At 37.8% G+C, this 23,730-nt stretch overlaps 1 protein-coding gene and 1 long non-coding RNA gene across 8 annotated transcripts in view; one reads left to right on the top strand and one right to left on the bottom strand.

The window, feature by feature from the left end:
- Positions 1-23,730, top strand: part of PTAR1 (protein prenyltransferase alpha subunit repeat containing 1) — a 50,239-nt gene that overhangs the window by 16,375 nt on the left and 10,134 nt on the right. For 2 of the 4 annotated variants that reach the window (XR_006966148.1, XM_047101899.1), the window contains exons 3-6: positions 3,692-3,758; positions 12,457-12,561; positions 14,616-14,829; positions 22,562-22,866. Coding sequence is in view for 3 of the 4 variants with exons in the window: in XM_047101899.1 (XP_046957855.1) it covers positions 3,692-3,758; positions 12,457-12,561; positions 14,616-14,829; positions 22,562-22,866 (691 nt within the window). In the remaining variant the exon portion in view is untranslated. Of the gene's footprint in view, positions 1-3,691; positions 3,759-12,456; positions 12,562-14,615; positions 14,830-14,906; positions 14,995-16,651; positions 18,030-22,561; positions 22,867-23,730 lie in introns of those variants that run through there. The other 2 variants (XM_047101911.1, XM_047101919.1) reach the window with 2 other exon arrangements.
- LOC124528339 (uncharacterized) overlaps positions 6,677-23,730 on the bottom strand; it is a 55,984-nt gene continuing 38,930 nt past the window's right edge. The window contains exons 3-6 of one of the 4 annotated variants that reach the window (XR_006966155.1): positions 20,031-20,111; positions 15,308-15,314; positions 15,142-15,225; positions 6,677-7,543 (exon numbers count right to left, since the gene is read on the bottom strand). This is a non-coding gene — a long non-coding RNA (uncharacterized LOC124528339). Of the gene's footprint in view, positions 7,544-14,976; positions 15,226-15,307; positions 15,315-20,030; positions 20,112-23,730 lie in introns of all 4 variants that reach the window. The other 3 variants (XR_006966151.1, XR_006966153.1, XR_006966150.1) reach the window with 3 other exon arrangements.

The following is a 23,730-nucleotide window of genomic DNA, read 5'->3' as shown; positions in this document are numbered from 1 at the left end:
GTAAGTAGTAATGATGTTCCATTGAGCAAGTATTTGGTTTGGTTGAACACTCACTGTGTATCACGTAACTATGGAGAAATGGAATGAATCTCATTGGCTCACAACAGAGATTGATGTTCTCATCATCCTTATTTCACAGATAAGGAGACGGAAGGTCGAAGATACTAAGTTATATTGGCAATTAAGTGGAGAAGCTGGGATTCAAACCCAGGCGGTATGGCTGTAAGGCCTTACCACTCCTCTGTGCTGGGGGTAGACATGGAACTTCTTTTGTTGGGGCCATATTTTTCTCATCTTTGTTGAGTGAAGGAGTAATCTGAAGGTGTTATTAGACAGGACCTTCCTCCAAGAAAATTTACAGTCTCATCAAGAAGAGATTATTTATACAATATTGGTAACAAGGTAAGATAGCACACAGAACATAGAAATAAAAGATTATTGGGATTCTCTATCTCCCTTTCTCTGTGCCCCTTCCCCACTCTCAAAAATAAACTTTTTTTTTTTTTCCAAAAAAAGGAAGATTGTGTCTAGGTAAATAGGTCAGGAGAGACTTTATGAGTAAAATTTTTTGTTTTGTTTTGATATTTAGATATAGGAGGACATTTCTGGCAGTGAAGAGCAAGCTGGTAAATCTGAATTATCCAGAGAGGGTAGGCGGATAGGAGGTGTGTTTAGAGAATGGAGGGGTTTACTTCAGGTGGAGTGTAACACAGGAAGGGCAAGTAGTAGAAGGGCAGGCTGACCAGGAGATTGTGGGTTCTTGTTTCTGACCAGGTTCTAGCTTTCTGGTACATTTCCCCAGGAGTCTCCTGGCGAGCACCCTGTGTGAACAACCACGCCTCTTTATCCTTGCTCATACTGGTTTTCCGGTCTGCGGTGCTCTTTACCACTTTATTCACTTATAGCCTTCCCTGGGTACTCCAGTAAGAATTATTTTCAACTGCTTTGGTGGTCCCCAAAATATGGTATGTGTTTCTGCTTCGTAATTATTTCCTTTTGTCTTCTTTTTTTTTCAATGTTTATTTATTTTTGGGACAGAGAGAGACAGAGCATGAACGGGGGAGGGGCAGAGAGAGAGGGAGACACAGAATCGGAAACAGGCTCCAGGCTCTGAGCCATCAGCCCAGAGCCTGATGCGGGGCTCGAACTCCCGGACCGCGAGATCGTGACCTGGTTGAAGTCGGACGCTTAACCGACTGCGCCACCCAGGCGCCCCTCCTTTTGTCTTCTATAATTGTATGTTCTCTCCAACTAAAGGGTAGCCTTCTAAAAGGCAAGATCAGGTCTTACTTATCATTATATCCCTTCTGTTAGTCCTGAGGGCCCACTTTAATGTATGCACATTATCAATATTTGGAATATTTGTGGAATTAATCAAATAATAGTATAGAAAGTTACAGCTATTTTTCTTGGTAAATATTAAATTAGTGCCAAAAGCTTCTAAAGGTAAAAGAAGAGAGATTAATGAGATTATTCTCTTTTTTTTCAAGTTTATTTATGTACTTAGCACACACGTGAGCAGGGTAGGGGCAAAGAGAGAGGGAAAGAGAGACTCCCAAGCAGGCCTGGCAGTGTCAGTGTGGAGCCTGATGCGGGGCTCGAACCCATGAACGGTGAGATCATGACCTAAGCTGAAATCAAGAGTCGGACGCTTAACTGACTGAGCCACCCAGGCACCACATAGTATTCTTTATAGACGTAATTGTGTTTATGCATATAATGACTTGTCATGAAGATAGAGGACAAAAAATGTATGCTAATGCTACCTTTTGTTTCTTATTTACTGAATGTCATAGTAATGAAATCACAGTCTCACAAAAAATGTTAATTTTTAAGATGCTTGAGAATGAAGTAATTTTTTTGTTCATATAGAATATTTTTATTTATTTATTTATAACTTTTAGGTCATGCCATTATTTTTTTTTAAGTTTATTTTTTTGACAGAGAGAGAGAGAGAGAGAGAGAGCGAGCATGAGTGGGGGAGGAGCAGAGAGAGGGAGACACAGAATCCAAAGCAGGCTCCAGGCTCTGAGCCGTCAGCACAGAGCCCGACGCGGGGCTTGAACTCAGGGACCACGAGATCATGACCCGAGCTGAATTCGGACACTCAACCGACTGAGCCACCCAGGCGCCCCTGTTCATTTAGAGTATTTTTAAATGCCTATAGAAATACATTTGTACATGTTCTTTTGTGTCCCAATTATTTATTATAGACGCATATTTTAATTGCAGTATAATTGAGTTATTAAAGACAAGTCAGATGCTGACTTTGCCACATAGTGACTGGGTGTCCAGAGGCAAATTATTTAAACTTATATCAGTTTCCCTATCTATGAAGCAGAATAAGAGTATCTTGAACCATAATCCTGAGAACTCAATGAAATCATGTAAATAAGACTTACTATGGTGCCTGGTATACACTATTGCTAAAAAATTATAATTATTTTTATTATTTTGCTTTACTTAGTGTTTAATATGAGCTTGGTAGAGGTTATCTTAATTTCATGTCTCTGCATTGATCATCTTAATCCTAAACTTCTCTTTTCAGTTTTAATAAAAGGAAGACAATACGTCTAAATATATTAATGATTTTGTTCTATTAAACAAGCTTTTGGAGCTTATTTGAATATATACGAGTTCTGTCAATATCATGATCACTAAATAGCTAATGAATATGAATGGGCTGTTTAAAAAACAAAAATAGAAAATACCAAACAAAAATGAAAAAAATGTTTATATTAATAATTGTAAATTAAAGTTGTAAGATAAAACAGAAACAGAATAATTTTGTATCTGCTACATTTATTTTTTAAATACAGTTACCTCGGTTAGAGTTACAGGGACATAAGTACACACTTGTTATTCTTGGCAATGTGAATAGATACAATTCATTTGAAGGACAGTTCGGAAATGCTTAGTAGGAGCCATACTGGTATTTACATTGTTTGACCTAGTAGTTCAACTCCTGGAAATATGTCCTAAGAAAATAAGCTAGGAGACAAAAAGTGTGTTTATAGTAATGTTAACTATAATATTAAAAGCAAACAGGAAACAACCTAAGATAAAGATAAATGATAGTATATTACACTAAGAGCTTCTTATGTAGCTGTTAAAAATGCATACTGTAGCAGTATTGGAGAGTGCATATGAAATAATACTGAATGAAGAAAGAGAACAAAATTGTGCATTTGTCATTGCTATGACTATGTAAAAATGTGTATGACAAAAGATAATCTTTGCAAAGGAATGTGAATGAATTGTGTTACATGATCATGAGTAGGTTTTTTTCCCCTTTTGAAAAATTGCACATAGTCAACTCCTGAAATATTTGTGGAATTAAAAGAATAATGGTATAGAAATCGTATTTCTTTTCCTTGGTCAGTATTACATTAGTGCCAAAAACTACTATAAGAATGAGGAGATTAATTTGCATATTCTTTGTAGGTACGTTGTATTGTGAAGTTGTTTGAGTGTCAGCTTTTAAAAGATTGTTACATTTGTCATAAAGTAGAAAAAAATCTTGAGGATATCTTCATACTTCCGGCAGCTTAGAGCAAGGTGTTTACCATTCAAATTATATGACATGGTATATACATAAGGATAACAGGAGACACAAATATACAGGGCCTTGAAAGAGAAGCCAAGCCTCAAAGGGTAGGACTCTTTTTAATGTGACTTCTCTTTATTTTAGAACTGATAGATGTCACATGCACCCTGCTGCTTCTAAACCCAGACTTCACCACTGCATGGAACGTAAGGTATGTCTTCTCACCAATGATCAAATGAACGTGTCCAAATTTCTGAAGACCTCTAAGCCCCATGAGTTGTTAGCTTTTTGAAAAATGAAATATAAACCATGTATCTATTGCATTTTATGCTTATGTCTTCTACCTGTTCTTTATATTACCTCCATGGACAGTTCTGACTTAAACTTGGCTCCTCCTTGTATGTTTTTGTCTTTGCTCCATAAACTTTCCTGTCTGAAATATAAATTATTATGTTGAATTATAGTATGCCATTGGATACATGCTTTTATTTTCCTTCCTTTTTAGAAGAGTAGATGCAACCAGTGTAATTGGTTGGTTTGTAAGGCATTGGTTATGTATTTGTGAAGTACAGTGGGAAGTATGTAGGATGAGGATTCAAGGCCATGACCTTTTAGTCTCCGTTTAGTTACTAATATTGTGACCTCTATGGGCAGATCACTTCAAGTCTCTGGCACTTGGGATTTGGGGAAGGGATCACATACATTGATTAGTATCTTAGTTCTTTCATCTGGTTATTTTAGCTTTAAACACAAAATACTTTATGGAAATATCGAAGTTCAGACCAGGTTCCTGTTTTTTTTTTTTTTTTCACTGAAATTTTTTCAGTTATATAATATGTATGGTTTTTAAAAAATGGTGGTCTCTTTGACTAATACAAATTCTCTTAGAGGAAAGCAGGATACAAGTTAAAGATAAAAGTGAAGTCCTGTTGAACATTGTGAATACATTTTAAATTTTCCCATAGGAGAGACCATAGATTATAGCTCTTTATCTTTAAAGATGACTTAAACAATTTATTTAATCTTCTGGGTAAGCAGGGTTACATTCTGAGTTAGTGTTCTATAATACCTAGTTTTGTATGTGTCACTGATTTTTTAAAATTTAGGTAACTTCTATTATATGTCTTTTTAAATTTTTGAATAATTAGTATTCAGATATTTAGAGTAAGGAGTAAGAAAAGTATAGAATGAGATAGATATAGGCTTTAAAATTTATGTAATCTTAGAATTCTGATTTTCTTTTCTAGAAAGCACCACAATGGTTTGTTCATGAGTGGCTACTATATTATAGGGACATACTGTAACTTTACTCATTACCTCATTTAATCCACACAATAGTCGACAACATTTGTTCATTTATCAAGTATTTATTGATCGCTGTATGCTAAGTTCTCGGCACTGGGACTAGAACCACGAACAAAATAAACAAAACCCTGTCCTTGTGGAATTTTTATTCTAATAGGGGAAGAAAGGAAATAAAGACATTTACTAAATAAAATATACATTAGATCAAATGGTGGTTAAATCCTGCGGTGAAACTGGGACGGGAAAGTGGGGAAGGCCGGGAGGAGGATGGGAATACTAGTATTGCAGTTTTAAGTAGGGGGCAGCAAAGACTGCCATGAAGATGGGGATCAATCTGTGAGTTCTGGGGTATGAGCATTCCAAGAAGAGGGAACAGCAGCAAGCGGGAAAGCTGGCGGTGGTGCCCAAAGTGCTCCTTGGTGCACTGAGACAGCAAGGCAGCCCGCGCGGCTGGCACAGCGGGAATGAGGGAGAGAGTAATAGAAGAGGCCGGAGTGTAAGGGAGCCGATCTCACAGGGCTTTTGTAGATCTTCCTAAGCTGTGGTAGGAACTTGGACTCTTACTCAGGGGGAGATAGAAAGCCCTGGAAGCTGAAGAGGGACAGTATCTCACTTTAGAAACTCTAGCTCCTGTGGAAAGTAGACTATAGGAGTGCAGGGGGTGGTTGGGAACTTAGGCAGTGGTTGCGGTAAAAGATGAGATGCGGTTAGGTGAGAGATGCTGTGATTGGAGGTAGAATTTAGAAATGGAAAAGGTGAGATTCTCACTGTATTTTATTGAACTGTATAAGCTTTGTATTTAATAAACCAATTTTAAAGACCCAGATGATGAATTCGATGCGGGAAAGAGAAAGAAGAAGGTCAAGCTTGTGTCTGGTTTTTGGCTTGAGGAATGGAAAGGATGGAGTTGCCCTTTACTGAAATGGGGCTGCCTGGAGGAGGAGCGGATCCAGGTGGGGGTGCTGGGTGGATGTGAGGAGTTCAGCGTGGGACACATTAGATTTGTGTCCTTGTACTTGTGTATGAATCTGAAGTTCAGGCAGGAGTTCGAAGCCAGATGTAAATATGGGAGTCACTAGAAAATGGGTGGTGGTATTTAAGGCCCTGAGACTGTTTGAGGCACCCCAAGGAGTGGGTGTGGATAGAGGAAAGAACCGGCGTAGAAAGCACTGGGACACTACAGGTTTCTAGTGTTGCACAATCCAGTATAGTGGACACAAGCCATGTGTGGCCCTTGAAAGGCGACTCATCTCACTTGACATGTGCTGTAAGTGTAAACTACGTATCAGATTCCAAAGACTCAGTACCCCCAAAGGTAAAATATCTTGTTAGTAATTTTTAGATTGAATTCCATGTTGAAATTATATTTGGGGCATATTGAGTTAAATAAAATACATTGCTTTATACTTGTTTGTAAGGTAGCTGTTATAAAAGCTGAAATTACATACAGGGCTCACATTGGTGACTCACATATTTCTGTTGGGCACTGCTGTCCTAGACTGCGTGATGAGGAATCCGTAAGGGAGACTTTTAGGAAGGAGCTATAAACTCACAACTGAGAGCTTTCTTATGGGTAGGGACCACGTCTTTTTTTTTCCCCCCTTTCTTTCCCTACCATCGACTACTCTAGTGCCTGGCACATAATCAGCCTGGCACTGAACATAATTAAATTGAGTGAAAAAGAAATGAAGGTAATAGAGAAGTGGGAGTACCGTTTTCCCTCGTGCTCTCAGTTCATCATTATCACAGAGGACTTGAAAATCCTTCAACCAGAAAAGATTGTTACTAGCACAGTGTACAAACATACACACGTACATAGACATGTACACACACAGATATATAATTTATTGTATATTTTATAGGGAAGTTCAGTTCAGGAGAAAGAACCTGGTCTTAACATACATGGATCTTGGTCCTTTTTCATTAATTAACTAGCAGTTGACTTTAGAGGCAAACACTGTTAACTTCACAACAGTTTTAGTTTCTATATCTGTGAAATAAAAGATTTGAGCTAAGTAATTTTTTTATGATTCTTTTCAAACTGTTTTCAATTTTTGCATGGTCTGGTTTTTGGGAAATTCGCTCCATAAATGTGACTTCAATGATATTCACAGCAATCACTTTTGAAAGTTATTCTAGTAAGATGATCAGTGAAGTTTTGTGCTAAAGGAATAAAAAGGAAACCTTGATTCTTTAAAAAAAAGTCCATTTGTGGGTGTGTGTTCTAGTAAGTCTTAATTCGTATCAGTAAGGCTGACATGAAGACATAGGATCATGAGTACATTTTATGCAAAAACAACCAGCTTTGGAAAGTAAATTGATCTAACCTTGTAAGGTCTCTTGCAGATCAAATACTTAACACTCTGTTTAATTGTTGGTGTATTTCTTGTGCAGTAACTCTGGGAAGCATTGACTGATTTTGACTGTATGTTAGAAACCGCTAAAACATGGTATTAATATATCAGCATTTCATTTTATAGGTATTGTGGCCTCAGGGGAAAAAATAGACGCAAGAATAAGTTTTTGAGCTGATTTCCTGTGATTACAGTGAGTGATGGATATAGTTTAAAAATCCAGCCAGTTGCAGAAAAAAAATGAATGGTACTTTTTTTGCCTTGAAATTCAGCAAAGTACTTCATGAAGGAGCTTGACTTCATAACAGTGTCCTATTTTTTCCATCATTCCGTGAACCTACATAGAGTAATAAGCAGAACATCTTTGAGCAAAGATAAATAACAAAATAGCTGACGCCAAGTTCCCGTGATCGTGTCCTTTACTCATAGCCTATTGAGTTAACCTGGGGACTTTATTTTATGCAGATTAGATGTTTGCTTCCAATCTGAGTTCCAAGACCTTGAGTCTAAGTTACCGATTCTCCCCTAGCTTCAGTTGTGTCTTCTGTAAAATTGAGATGATAGTAGGTTGTGCCGTATGCAATTGTTTTTATAAATCAAAAACGATTAAACCTAAGCGTCCAGATCCTGGTTTCTAACGCCCTTCTCTAATAAAAGGAAATAGGCTTCTTGAAGAAATGTCTCATTCTAAGAGCAGGGCAGGAAATATATAAGATGCGTGTGGAATATCTCAAAGAGCCAGAAAGTAAGGAAGTGCTCAAAGAGGAAAATGATGGGAATATGTCAGGGGTTTCTATAGCCAAAGCTTGAACACCTGAGCAATAACATACCACTGGATTGTACCCTGAAGTGTAAAATGGGTGTTCATAGTGACTCAGTGACATAAACAATTGACTGAGCAAGCAAAAAGTAGACAGATCTCCCGTATAGAAGGATTCCAAGTAATTTATCCAGGCGGTCCCCTCAGGGAGCTGGAGTACAACTCCCCTACTCCTTAAGTGGAATTTCTTTCCAAAAAGCACGGTGGAGAAACCTGACATGTACCATCTTACCAAGGTCATCAAGGTCAGCATCAGCTGGGACAAGTCATGATATTCTGTGCCCTGGGAAATGATGCGATAAAGGTGGTACTTTGTGGTCTCTTCCTCCTCAAAACCCTGGTCTAACCGTAAGAAAAGTTTCATATAAAATACCTCATTAGGACTCATAAAGACTGTCAAGGTTTATCTGAGCAGCCCAAGGAGACATAACCAAACGCAATGTGATGTTCTGGTCAGGGTGCTGGACTAGATAAAGGACATTTGGTAAAAATGAAGGAATTCTGAATAAAGTATGGACTTCCAATAGTAATTTACTGATGGTGGTTCATCAGTTATGACAAATGTACTATAACATATTAATAAAGGAAACTGGGTACAGGGTATACAAGAATTCTCTGTACTATCCTTAGAACTTTTCTGTAAATTTAAAACAATTGTAAGATTGAAAGTTTATTTAAGACTTTTTTTTCTAAGTGATCTCTACACCCAACATGGGGCTTGAACTTACAACCATGAAATCAAGAGTCACATGCTTTACCCAGCCAGGTATCCCAAAAGTTTATTTAAAAAAAGAAATAAAATTAAGACATAAATTCTTAAAAAAAAGAAACTGCCTGGGTGGCTCAGTTGGTTAAGCGTCCAACTCTTGATTTTGGCTCAGGTCATGATCTCGCAGTTTGTGAGTTCGAGCCCCACATCAGGCTCTGTGCTAACAGTGCTGAGCCTGCTTGGGATTCTCTCTCTCTCTCTCTCTCTCTCTCTCTCTCTCTCTCAAAATAAATAAATAAAGTTAAAAAATGTTTTTTAAAAAAATAATAAAGACAAACCCCCCAAAAAACCCCAAAATAATTGAGTATCGGCAATTTCATATGGTTCTACATAATATAGGATTGTTTTGAGGATTAAATTAGATAATATATGTAAGTCACTTAACACAGTGCCTGATTCAGGGAAAGTGTATAGTAAATGGTAGTTTTTATGAGGATGATTTTTATTATCATCATTATGGTTATTTCAGACAGAATAAAGATATATAGTAAAAAAAAGATGGCATTTGTTTATTCACTCATTACTGTGTGCCATGCACTGAGCTAACCAGTGAAGACTTAGCCATGGACAAGATACACGGCCCCTGGTTTCCTACAAATTAAATCAAGTGACAGCAGAGAGAAACCATAACTAATAACTTGAGATGGAGAGAAGACAGAAAAACTTAAATGAGATAAACTTTGTAGAAATATAAAAGCCCTCGCTTAATTTCATCCCAGTAAGGTTGTGCGTGTAGCACAGCACTGTTCCCATCACCCCCTGCTCTTAATAAAACCACACAGGTGGCCTTTTCCTTTCCAAGGTACTTCTCCCCACATTTATTTGACCTTTGTTTTCTTCCTTCGTCCTCTGTTAGCAGTGTATCACCTAAGGCTTTTAGGATGAATCTCAAAGCCCAGCTTATTCAATATGCCTAAAAATAAAGCCACCTCAAATTTAAGGCAGTACTCCATTTCCTCAATAAGAAAAGTCTAAAAAAAAACTTCTTAGGCTAATATCAATATGTAATCTTAAACTATGTGCATGAGATAAACAAATGTCATACTCTGATAATTTTTAAATTTAGTCACATACCTTTAAAATAGCATGTTATGTAAAGCATTTTAACTTATTAATTCATCATATTCTTACATTTCATCAAACAATTTAATTCAAATGTTTTATGTGGTTTATGGACATCAGTGACTTTGTCATCATGAGAGTTATTTTTTCAACTTACTCAGCAGTTTTCCAGAGCACATCAAGTTTACATGTATCTAGCTTGTTTGAGATATAGCACTTTATGAATCCATGTGTGACTAAAATTTTTCTCAAGATAGATTCCTACTTGAATGCATTCGAGCAGTTGATTTTCTTTTATGATTATGTCTTGGTTCTGTGATAGCTATACCTTAATCAATTACTGTATTTCTTTTTCAAGTGATCTTTAAAATTTTATGACAGTATTTAATGCCTACAGTGTTCAGTCCTGTCCCCAGGAATGTTTATTAAATTGTTATTTAAATTTTGCTTGCTTTCTTATGATTCTATTTGGTGATATTTTATTTATTTTTTTTAATGTTTATTTTTGAGAGAGCGAGAGAGAGAGAGAGAGAGAGAGTGTGAGCGGGAGAGGGGTAGAGAGAGAGGGAGACACGGAATCTGAAGCAGGCTCCAGGCTCTGAGCTGTCAGCACAGAGCACAATGCCCGGCTCAAACTCACAAACCATGAGATTATGAGCCCAAATCAGACGGTTAACCAACTGAGCCACCCAGACGCACCTATCTGGTGATCTTTTAAAGCATCCATATATGATATTGATTGAGGTTATTTCAGGCTGATATAGCTTACCATATATGTTGTTCAAAATAAATTAAGGGAGCACCCCTAATTTTACAAACTTTGTAAAGATTCAGATATAAAGTGACTGCTCTTTTCTGAAGAAAATTTTGATTATTTCCTCACAGACATATATGACAGTCTATGTAGGCAGTTGTAAATAACGTGAGGTTTAAAATTTAGTCAATGGAAACGAGGCTGCCTGCAGTAAATTCTATACCATAGAGTTTGGTGCATCACCTAGAAGGCTTGTCTAAACACAGTGCTTTGTCACTGGCTTTTGAATCCGTGGGTCTGCGATGAGATCTGAGAATCTGCATTTCTCATAAGTTTCAGATGATGGTGATGCTGTAGTTAAGGACCTTACATTGAGAAACACTGTGTTACAAAGAAGTTAAAATTATATAGGAAAATATTTTGCCTCCTTTTACACTGTAGGTATGCTGACTTACTGTATGAACGAAACATTACTGATGTCAGAAGAAAGAGGACATAGGACTGCGAAAGTAATTTGCTGTTGCATTAGTCTTTCAGTGACTAATACAGAAGTACATAGACTTCCTGTCCAATGAAAGCAAAATAGCAAATCCATTTTTTAAAGCATCCATAAACCTCAGTGTCACTTCAAATTATATTCTGAAATGCCTGACCTAAATGGTTATAAAATATAAATATTTGTTATCACTGTTCAGTATTTTCATTAAAAGGGAAATTGTTTCTCTTATCAAACAAAAATGTAGAAAGAGCACATCGCTGTTGGAAAGAAAATGTATTGTGGTAATTAGGAACTAAATTCATCTAAATAGGTGAGGTATATGATCTGGGCTCTGGTCTTCATGGGATTAAATTTCTCTAAAATAAATGAATTACCAACCCTACCACAGGAAGGACTTTTTAAGATTAGTAAATTCTAGTCAGTGACCTAATTGTATTGTAATAGATTCATTGCAAATTAATTGGGAATATAATCAGGACTATCAGAACCTGAGAAGTAGGTTGAGACCTCTTGCAAGACAGTCTTACACCTGCACAGAAGCTCTTCTGTTGGTATTTCAGAGAGCAGCGGTCACGGTATCAGGGGCCGTGCAGGTATTTCACCCAGTAATAACATCTTCTGGGAACTTATCCCAAAAGTAATGGTAGAAACAAAAGAAGTCTTAAACATAACGTTCTGTTTCAGAAATATTTCAGAATAGCGAAAACTTGGAAGCAACCCAAATGTCTAACCAAAGAAGAAAAGGTCATTAAATGATAGCGTAGCCAATCAGTGGAAACTATTTGACTGTTTTAAATGTTCACTTTAGAACTGTGGGGTAAGGTAACTCTTAAGCTGTAAAACATAATATAAAATTATATGTTAATTAAATATATATACATATGGGGAAAGACATAAGGGAAAATTGAAAAATAAAAATAGTAATTTTGTTAGGGTAATGTTGAATGAATGATTTTTTCCCTTACATCTTAATCATACTGTGTGTACGATTAACTCCAAGTAGAGCAATTCTTGACTCGTATTGGATCTGCCCTACAGATACTGATGTCAGGCCTTGTGAGTTCTGGAAATGAGACAAGCCAGAGAAGCTCTTTGCCCTCTCCAGCTTGGTAATTCAAGTTCCACTACTGATTTAAGAGCTTCTGTTTCAATTTATTAATCCTGCTAACTTTGAGATAATGAGAATATATTCTCGATTACTTTGTGTGATATTTATGAGAGTTTCATGTTTTGGTTTTTTTTCTTTTTCTTGGAAATTCACTTCATAGTGAGGTTCCATTAATAGCCATGCAGTATGTTTAGATGGAAAGATAAGAGTAACGGTTCTTTTTACTTTTCTTTTACAGAAAAGAGCTGATCCTCTCTGGCACTTTAAATCCAATTAAGGACTTACATCTGGGAAAACTGGCCTTAACTAAATTTCCAAAGAGTCCAGAAACATGGATTCACAGGTGTGGTGACTTTACACTGTAGGATTCTTACTTAGGATTCAGAATGGCTGGACAAAAAACACAGTGTCAGTCAGGGTCACATATTGGTTCAGAGTATGAATTCTTAAGCCAAGTTACCTACTTTTAAATCTATATGCCATCACCTGCTCTCTGTGTAATCTTCAGAAATTCAAGCCTCAGTTTTCATTCGTAAAACGGGAATAATAATTACACCTATTTCAGAGTTAATGGTTGGCTTTATATGAGCTAATGTATGTTAACACTGCCACAGTGCCTGGCACATATTAAATACTCAGTAGATTTTAGCTGTTATTATTAACTCTCTGAGCAGTCATAATAGAGATGGCATTTACATATTCAACTATAATGAGCAACTCGGGTTTTAGAATCCATTCAGGTGTGTTTCTGGTACAGATTGCCGTAGTGATGGTTGTGGTTATTAAAACTAACAAAATAAGGGCAGCTGAGGTGAATGGTGTATAGGCCACGCTGAAGTTGCTAAGATGATAATCGCAAAGGATATTTTTAGGTTAAAGGCCCGAGGCAGCCAAAATGCACGTAAAAACTCATCTCAACATCCTGGCTCTCTGAAGCATCTTGCTCTTGGGACTCCACAAAACGACTCCATTTTGACTAAAATGGGATGGTGTGGGCTTGCGGCTGGGGTCAGTGGGGAAATTCTTTATAAAGAAGTCCATTCTCAGTTTACTAAGCCACTTAGAACTTTTCTTAAGTCCTGAGCATTTTTAGGATCTTAGTTCAAGGTATCTTAGCTGTGATCTTGCCTTTGGCTAGCATTGCAAATCAGCTGCTTCCACTGTGGAGTCCATGGTATTTTCTTAGTAGGAATTGGGATGACACTTCAGAGAGGCATATGAGCGTGTGTACAGAGGTTTGGAAAGGGGTGATGGCAGGGGAAGTGCATTATTGTACCAATTTACAGGTTTATCTAATATTTTATAAAACAGGTTTTTGTTGTTAAGTAAAAACCTTCTGTTTGAAAATGACAAAATGAATTTTTATACTCAATTTCTAGTAACCTTTGGGTTGGAAAATTTCGTCTATAAGAATGCTTCTTATTGAGAAAATATTTGTAAAAACTAAAGACATTAGGTGGTTAGACATGCTTTTTTAGTGCTTTTCATTTAAATGTATGCTAATGAAAATCTTAAATAGACAAGGGGAAAATCTGTAGATAAAGACATTTTAAAATCTCCTTGATGGTTTAACTAATTATATTGTATTTGTGTCTTTCCACATTTTCTGCTATAATAAAGAAATTCTGCTTAATGAAAGCAGTCATAATGCAGTTTCTTATTTGCAAACAAATACACATAGGGTGAGGCATGTACATATAATTAAAGATGTGAACCATGACTCCTCTTCTAGGATTTACCAGCCATTAATTAATATCCCTTCCAGGACCACCACCACCACAACCTGGTACACACACACGCGCGTGCATGTGCGCGCGCGCACACACACATACATACACACCCCTTGTCTTTGCATTTCCTGGCCAATTGGACTTTTTTATATAACTATATTTATATAGTTATATTGGAACTAGGCAATCTCTTTTTGACACATTTTAATGCTTTAGAAAGGTTTCTCTCTCTGACCTTTCTTCCTCATCCTCTCTATCCATGGTCCTGAAGCTAATTATATCTTTAAAAAATTTTGTTACTGTTTTATTTATTTTTGAGACAGAGAGAGAGACAGAGTACGAGCAAGGGAGCGGCAGAGAGAGAGGGAGACACGGGATCTGAAGCAGGCTCCAGGCTCTGAACTGTCAGCATAGAGCCCAATGTGGGGCTTGAACTCGTGAACCACGAGACCATGATCTGAGCTGAAGTCAGACGCTCAACTGACTGAGCCACCCAGGCACCCCAATATATCTTTAAAAACAAATACAACAAAGTAATCCCACTGCCGCAAAATTGGGCTCATAGATAGGCATGGCACGAATGGAAATTAAGATCAAAGAAAACTGGCTGTTTTCCTCTCTGATTTATGTTCTTTCCTCGTTCTCATTCCCACATGTACCTTAACAGGCGATGGGTGCTACAACAGCTAATTCAGGAAACCTCCTTGCCTTCCTTTGTGACAAAAGGAAACTTGGGAACAATTCCTGCAGAAAGGACACAGAGACTAATACGAGAAGAGATGGAGGTCTGTGGTGAAGCGGCAGGGAGATACCCAAGCAACTATAATGCCTGGTCCCATCGCATCTGGGTTCTGCAGCATCTGGCCAAGCTAGACGTCAAGGTAAGGCTGTTCCTCCAGTCTCCCTACGCACATTCCCTGTCTGCCCTTTAAATCTTCTGATAGCAATTCCTCCTCAGAGGCACTTTTAAGGAAGAAAGTAGAGGAACTAATGGCCCAGCAGCCTGGGAAGGATCTAGCAGCTGATACCTCCAGGGAAGCCGTGGCAATTCAAAAAGTTCACATTCCTCACCAGTGCAGTTTTTGGCACTCTTCTGGTTAGTACGTTGGTAGAACTAACACAAGTTTAAGCAGCAAAGAAGACGGAGCATAATTCATTTTGCCCTGAAACAGGAAGAGATTATTAAGCCTTACAGAATTGGACCGCTTCTTTCTTGGTGGTCTTCCGTTCTGCGACTTGATGTGCTGAACCAGCTGGCTGCCTGTTCACCTTCTCTCCTGGGGAGGGAAAAGAAGATCTCACCTGGTGTTCCCAAACTTGGCTGAGTCTGTCAGTCACTTTAGGATTTCTGAGTCTCACCCCAGGCCTACGAAATTGGGGAAAGGACAGGATTTAAGATCAGTATTTTTCACGGGCTCAGGGAGCTTTCTGGATGCAGAGCCGGGTTGGAAGCTGTCACAGCCTAAACCTTTCAGTTTAGAAATGAGGAGATGGAAGTTTCCAGAGAATTTTAATGACTTAGGCTTGGCCACGGTTATATGACTTATTATTCATCAGACTGAGACCAGCTATCCTTTTGCTCCATCATACATATGACAGCTGCTATTTTTCTTCGCTTCTTATGTTTTAGTGCCATAAGAATCCACGGTACTCCTCTGAAAGCTTCCCAGGCTTGAGACACCTTAAAGGGGTCAAAATACCTCGTGTGGTGCTTTGAGATTAATAGAGAAGCATTCTCTAATTTTGCTCACCATCCCCTTCTACATCTCCCTTCTCAGGTTCCTGCTCCCCTCTCTGTATCCTAACCAGAGATTCCTCCAGGATTTTTTTTTAAATTCCAAGGGAATTTTAAACCAACAGTTCTGGAAAAGTAACCCCTCCCCTCCGGTTTATATTGGCGTTGTGTTTCGGAGGGGGTGTCCCTTAATGTTATTGGAGTAGAAAGAGCACAAAGACAGATTCATACTGGCCTGGCTTCAGATTTTGGCCCTACTAGCCCTGCGTGGAAAGTGAGGCTTTAACGTTTTATCTGTGAAATACCAGCTCGACTGCCTTCCTCAGTGGATTGTGAGAATTACTGGAGTTTGTGCATGTGAAGTACTGGGCACCTAATAGAGGCTCGCTGAATTTTAGTTCCTTTCTTTGTTCCCCATGGATAGAAAGTTTAGGTGAAACTGGCTACCAGTTTGCTAGATGAACTCAGTGTAATTTATTCATGAAAAAGTACTGAAACTTTCATTCCCAGACGCCAGCCTATATGCTGGGTGTAGCATAATGACAAAGGGAGTGCTCTCAACAAATTGAAAATCTAGTTGAGGAGACAGATGCCAGCAATTACAACATGGTCTGACACTTGCCAGAGCCGAAGGAAGCACGGGGTGTGATGGGAGCCCAGAAACGGCTTCTCATCCAGGCTGGGCTCATTGGAAACGGCTAAGGCTGTGGCCCCGTCAGGGGTCTGGTGGGGTGTGGGAGATCTGGGTCCTTATGGAGTCTGGTCATCCCAGCTCCACAGCTTGGTAGTGCGTAGGGGGTGGGGAGGGGCACAGGGAGCGTTGAAGATAAAGAAAAAGGCAGAGTCCAGGTGAGCCGAGAGGTCTTTAGAAACTTTCCTACCTTGATGTGGACCTTTTAAAGTGGCATTCCCATAAAGTCAGGAACACGGGGCCAAGGGGAAATTCTTGGTTTCTTGACACTTTTCAGATGTTAAAGATGAGAACTCATGAGCGGTGTGTTGACTCAGCTGCCTGGGTCCAGTCCGAGGCTCACCTGGGCTGTCCACCTGCTGTGCCCTGCCCTTGACCTCGGTGCTCTTCCTGTCACCACTGCTGCCACAGTGCTCTCTGGGGGCTGGATTTACAAAATCCCCTTTCTGCACTTAGAAACCACTGGGCCCTGCTAGGAGATCATGCCCTACTACGCTTTGTCTATTAGAGGAAGTAATCACAGAGGAATCACTGGTACCTGTCAATGAGCTGGCATCTTTTTACATAGACAATTGAAAATACTATTTTTTTAAATGCTGGTATCCAGCATTGATAAGGGTGTGAAAACAAGCATTGTAGAAACAGGTATGATCTTACTGAAGGGTAACATGGCAGCGTTTACAGACTTTACCCAAAAAGAGGCACGTTCCTTTTGATCTAGCACTTCTGCCTGAAGACGTAACGGGAGACGAGGTTCGGTGGTGTCGTGATCAAAGGCTCCACTCGGTGGTCACGCAGGCCTAACTTGAATCCTGACTCTGCCACCAAGTTGGCTTGTGGCCCTGGGGGGGTTTCTTGGCCTCACTAACCTTCAGTTTCCTCATCTGTAAAATGGGCATGATGGTAATCCCTACCTCATCAAGTGTTGTGAATTAAATGGGAGAATCCACATAAAGTGGCTCTCACAAGGGCTCGTACTAAGTGTTGGGTAAACACTGGCTATTATATAAAATATGAACATTCGGTATATAAAAATACTGTTTATCATAGTGAAAAACTAGAACAGTCTAACCCTCCAATAATGACAGATTAGTTACATTGAATTATATCACAAATTGGAATATTTTGTTGGTACTAAAAGTTATATTTTGGAAGATAATTTAAAGAAAAATGTTCACTATAGGATAAGGATCTAAACTAAATATGAGATGGCCCTAATATAATTTTTAAATATATTATTAGCATTGAATGAGATTTTGAAGTGTTTGGAATACTGCTTGGCATGTTGTAACTGCTCAACGTTTATATATATCCTCACACATGATGTTACAGATATATTGCTTTGTGTTTTCTGTTACAAGCATGTATACATTTTCTGCTCAGAAAAAAAAAGAATAAAGAATTGTGAACAGTGCTAGGGTGGAATTATGAGATTTTCATTTCCTATTTTCTATTCTGATTGTGTGTTCTAAGTGGATTTAAGTAGATTTTAAAATAGTCTCATTTGTGACTGTGGGGTGAGAGGAAAGATCACGGTTCACCAGTTTATTACTCCTAGCCAATTGAAAGTTGATACCTTGTGTCACCTGAGAAAGCACATAGGGTCATCTCTGCAAAAAAGATACACAGATGGCCAATAAAGACATGAAAAGATGTTCAACGTCTTAGCCATGAGGGAAAAGCAAATGAAAACCAACTAGCATGGCTAAAATGAAAAACAGCAGTTATAAGTGTTGACACGGATGTGGAGAAATTGGAGCCCTTATACGTTGCTGGTAGGAATGTTAAATGGTGCAGGCACTGTGGGAAACAGTTTGGCATTTCTTCAAAAAATGAAACCTAGAATTACCATATATGACCCTGCAGTTCCACTCTTAGGTACATATATATACCCCAAAGAATCAAAAACATGTTCATACCAAAACTTATTACAGCAACGTTTATAACAGCATTATTCATAATAGCCCCAAAAAGGTAACAACTCAAATGTTCAATAACCGACGAGTAGATAAATGCAATGTGGTGTATCCATCCACACAATGGAATATTACGTGGCCATAAAAAAGGAACAAAGTCCTGATACATGCCATAACATGGATGAACCTTAAAAACATTGCTGACTGAAAGAAGCCAGATTAGGAAGGCCACATACCCTGTAATCCCATTTATATGACATTCAGAATAGGCAGAGCAGATTAGTGGGTGCCAGAGACTGGGGGGAATGGAGATTTAGGGGACTCCTAATAGGAATGGAAGTTGTTATGAAAGTGATGAAAATGTTCTGAAATTAGACAGCAGTGATGACTGCACAATTCAATATATACTAAAAACCACCAGTTTATTTTTTAACTTCAGAAATTGGTCCTTAAAGTACATTAGAAAGAATAAATCTTCAAGAATAGCTAAGAAATTGTTGAAAAAAATGAAAATGAGGAACAGTGTATTCTAGTATCTATCTAAATGTTTATAAAAAGAGAGTAATCTTGGTACTACTCAGTAATTAACACACTAATGGAAAATACAAGGCCCAGAAGCAAATCCCAATACATAATGTGTACAAATTTCATTGAAATATGGAATTTCACATAACTGGAAAAAGGATTCTTTGTTCAATCTGTGATGCTGATTAAGATTGACCTTTTAGCAAATATTTGTCAGGTTTTAATATCATATACCAAACTGAACTCTAAATGGAATAAAAACTTACCTGAAGGAAAAAAATGGAATTAAAAAAATCAGTTGCAGTAATATAGTAAGAAAGATATTTTTTAAAAAAAGAAAGATATTTATAGCATAGGGACCTAATACCTTTATAAAGATCTCTTAAAGACTTGTAAGAAAAATTAAGGACTATCACAAATAGTAAATTAGGCAGTTATAAAAAAAAAGAGAATTAGGCAAAATAGGCAGTTTGCATAAGAAGACACAGGAAGAAGAAGAGAATAAAATAAATATCTAGCCTTAATGGTAAAAGGAAATGCAAATTAAAATGACATGATTTTCCACTTATTAAATTAGTGAATATTAAAGTACTAGTAAGGAATTTAAGAAATATTTAACATGTTCTTCCAGTAGGAATATAAATTACACAGCCCCTCTGGAGGGCACTTTGACAATATATATGAAGAACTTTAAAAAATGTTTCTCACTGTTCCAGTAAATATACTTCTAGAAATTTCTCCTAAGTAAATAAGTTGTGCACATAGACTTTATATGTGTTCAAAAGGGTGTTACTTATACAAGAGTGGAAACAAAATGAGCAAATGGTTAAATTGTGATAATCTTTAGGATGAAATATCATGCAAAAGTTTAAAATTACAGAGTAATATTTAATGACATGGGTATATGTATATAATTTAGTGGAATGACATCAGAATAAAAGAGTATCCCAAGTCTGTGTTAAAAATAAACTGCGCATATGCATGCATAGAGAAAAGCTGAAAGACTGGTGATAGGCCAGAATGTTAAGAGTAGTTTTCTCTGGCCAATAAGGTGATGAATGATTCTTTTTGATTTTTTTGTATTCTGTATTTTTGAAATGTTCTAGAATGATCATTTTGTGTCACTCATAATCAGAAAATAACCAAATGTATTTTTAAAAATTTATAGGGCAGATAGCATATATGCATTTTTGATTTTAATTTTAGGATTGTTACCTGTTATCCTTCTGGGTCATAGCCCTGCTTCTGTGGTTTTCTTGTAGCTATTTATTCACTCATTCATTTTTATAAGGAGTGCTGAAAAAGAATAGTAATATGTGAATTATACCATCGATAGGTCATTGATTCTGTCAGTACCTTACATTTAAGCCATATCTCTATGCAGTGTCTTTAAGATCATTTTTTTTTTTAACATTCATTTCTGAAAGACAGAGACAGGGTGCGAATGGGAAAGGGGCAGAGAGAGAGGGAGACACAGAATTCGAAGCAGGCTCTAGGCTCCAAGCTGTCAGCACAGAGCCCGATGCAGGGCTCAAACTCATGGACTGCAAGATCATGACCTGAGCCAAAGTCGGCCCTTTAACCGACTGAGCCACCCAGGCACCCAAGATCACTTTAAAAGTAATGGCTGTCACTTTAAAAAGTCATTGCTTACATCTCTCAACCTTTTTATTCTAGTAAAAAAAAAATGCCCTGAAATTCCTGTTAAAGTTTCTTTTCTAGTTTAGTATCACTCTTAAATATATCAAGGGAAAAGAACACAGTGAATTTTTCTCCTAAAAAGTCTGTTAAAATTTTTTTTTTAAATTTTTTTAATGTTTTGGTTTTGAGAGAAAGAGAGCACACATGCAAGTGGGGGAGGGGCAGAGAGAGAGGGAGACAAAAAATCTGAAGCAGGCTCCGGGCCATCAGCGCAGAGCCCGACATGGGGCTCGAACGCATGAACCATGAGATTATGACTTGAGCCGAAGTCAGACGCTTAACTGACTGAGCCACCCAGGCCCCCCAAAAAGTCTGAGAAATATCTTTAAAGGAATTAAATTGATACTGTTGAAAATCTTTCATGTCTGTGCTATTTTTTGTCTCAAAATTACAAAAAAAAATTAAAATTTTTGTGTATAGAAATATGCAGTAAGAAATAATCTAAAGGTTTTTCACATTATGTAAATTCCTTTTAAACATGTTTTGTACTCTTCAATCAATATTAAGAAGCCCTACCAAAATTAGTAATCTGATGTAGTATAGCCTAAATGTTCTGCAGGTTAATTCTTCAAAAATGTAACAACCTTAAGATTAGTATGTATTTTTCTAAGGTAGAAGTTTATCTGGTGCTATTTTGTGCACTATTTTAATCAAATGAACAGTCTTGTTTTCCATTTCTCAGAGATTCACCAGTTCTGGAAACAAACTTATTTGGCTTCAAATAAACTCTTTAGAACTTAAAGGAGATGTTTAAAACATTTCACGGATATAGATCTGCTGTCCTAGCTGGGAGTAATCTTGCCCCTCTGTACTGGTCACTTAATTCCTTAAATTGTTCACTTATAAAATACTTAGACGTCCACTCTGAGGCCACTGGGTATAGAATGATGGAAACAGCAATTAGGAGTGACTAAATATTTCAAACAACTTTTAGAGTTTAGTGAGAATGAAAAGATGTACAGTAAGTTCTGTAATATATATGGGAGAACACACAGAAACTGTGGAGGTTCAGAAGAGGGAGAAATTTCTTCTAGGGAAGAAAGGGCATGTGAGAAATGGAGAGGTGATCTTGGTGCAGGAGAAGGAGTTTACCTGGGGCCCTTGACGAGCAGGTGAAGGAGGAGCCCTTTGGCTTTGTGCGGTAGCTGCCATTCACTGCTGAAAAGTCTATGTCTTTTTTCTTTAGCTGATCTGAAAATCCTGTGATGGAATGTGGCACGCCCTCAATATGGCTTTCACTGATCAAAATCCACTTGCGTTTGCTACTTGTACAAGACAGTGCCAAATAATTTATTTTTTCATAACTGCTGGCTTTTCTTTTTATCATTCCATTCGAAATTGCTTAGTTTGCAGGATTGATAATACGAAGGCTTTAACAATTCACTGCTGAATTTTGTTTCATCTACTTAACAAAATCATTTATCATTGATATGAATTGAGTTTGACATGAACAGTGAAAACTATGAGCTCTTGGAAATTCCTATTTTTCATGCATCATGTTTTTTGCACTAAGCCCTTAGAATTAGGTAGTGAACAAAACTGACATGCTCTGTGCCCTCATGGCACTTACATAGTGAAGAACAAATCACTACCTTGAGTTGATTGTTCAATAAATAATAAGTTAAATATTCTAGTGTTGGTTAAATGTTAAAGTTTACCTCAAAATAACCTCTGAATTTATATTTTCTCTTCAACATCAGCATTCTTGTAAATAATCACCCTAATGTTCATCATTATTCTAGAATTTGGCTTTTCTGTGGGTGTGCCAATCAGAATGTGATTGATCAAGGTCCAGGGAAAGAATGACAAGTCTTAAATTCTGTGGTGTATATAAAAAAATCTCTTATTTATCAGGGAAAGGGGGAAACTAGCCTTTACCGAGCTTCCACTAAGTGACAGCACTGTGTTGGACATTGTATACAAAGTATTGGTAGAAACAATTGTTACCAGAAAAACAAGAACAAATCAAAGAAATCCAAGGCGTTAATGGAGAAGAAAAGCCTTTGGCTATTCCACTTCTCACTTCCCTTTTTTCTTCCTACAAGATTCTTCTTGATGAACTGTCTTCTACTAAACACTGGGCATCCATGCACGTTTCAGACCACAGTGGATTTCACTACCGCCAGTTTTTGTTAAAGTCTTTGATTAGCCAAACTGTGATAGATGGTTCTGTATTGGAGCAAAACCCTCTGAGAAGTGAGCCAGCTCTGGTTCTTGCAAAAGATGAAGCAGCAGCAGCTTCAACAGAGGAAGCAAGGATAAATCTTCCCCATCTTCTCGAAGAAGAAGTTGAATTCAGCACTGATCTTATTGATTCCTACCCAGGACATGAAACCCTTTGGTGCCACAGGTAAGAGAAGGGAAAAATCCGCTTTCTGCATGAAACCACATGTCTTCCTGAGAGCTGTAGAAGGTCCTACATCGTAGGCCTGCCTTCTGGAGTAAATATGGTAATTGATTGTGGAGCTTTGCCTGAGTTCAGAGGAGTTTTCGTTACCACATCCTCATGATCTTCAATAAGAAGTTCCTCATGCAGATCTTTGTCTAATGCTTAGATGGTGGCATTCAACCTTGACTGTGCAACAGCTGTGTTACTTCCAAACTGAAAACAAAAGTTTCTAGACTCCCTCCTTGGAGATCCTGATACTTGTAGCATGTGTGGGGTGGAAGGCTGCCATCTAGTCTTCAAAAACACAATGGAAAGAAACTTAGCAGGTACATTCTGATGCAGAGTCGGGTGTAGACCATTGATCAGACTGTTGACTGGACCTTGAGAATAGTTAAGCTTACTGAAGGTCTGCAAATTAACGTTCCTTAAGTAATAAACTCTTGACACTGGTTGGGGTTTTTTTGTTTTTGTTTTTTGGTTTTTTTTTTTTTTTAAAGTAAGGTGTACTTTGGGAGCAGGGCAGAATTATTAGGAAGGAGTGAAAGAGGATTAGCAACCTCATAACCTGAGTTCTGAGTACATTTGACAGCCAAGTAACTTTCATGTTGGAAGGAAGTCCAGGTATGGGAACCCCCTGATTGGTTCTTTTTTGAAGCATCTCTGTCTCTATAAATGTGGATTCTGCTTCAGGCTATAGGATTCTATTTGTAGACGAAGGACTTGCTGTGCCAAGCAGGAGATAGGCGTTTTACATATTTGTATGTTTTTAAACTTGTTGAGATTTGCCGCCTTTTGAGGAGACACGTTCAGCTGCTCCTCCATGCT

Source organism: Lynx rufus, unplaced genomic scaffold (assembly GCF_022079265.1).
Source record: "Lynx rufus isolate CCGP_SWC_20201006 ecotype Redwood Valley unplaced genomic scaffold, mLynRuf1.p SCAF_10, whole genome shotgun sequence".
Taxonomy (NCBI): Eukaryota; Metazoa; Chordata; class Mammalia; order Carnivora; family Felidae; genus Lynx; species Lynx rufus.
Note: the sequence above shows the minus strand (reverse complement) of the source record. Positions and strands in the feature narration are given on the sequence as shown.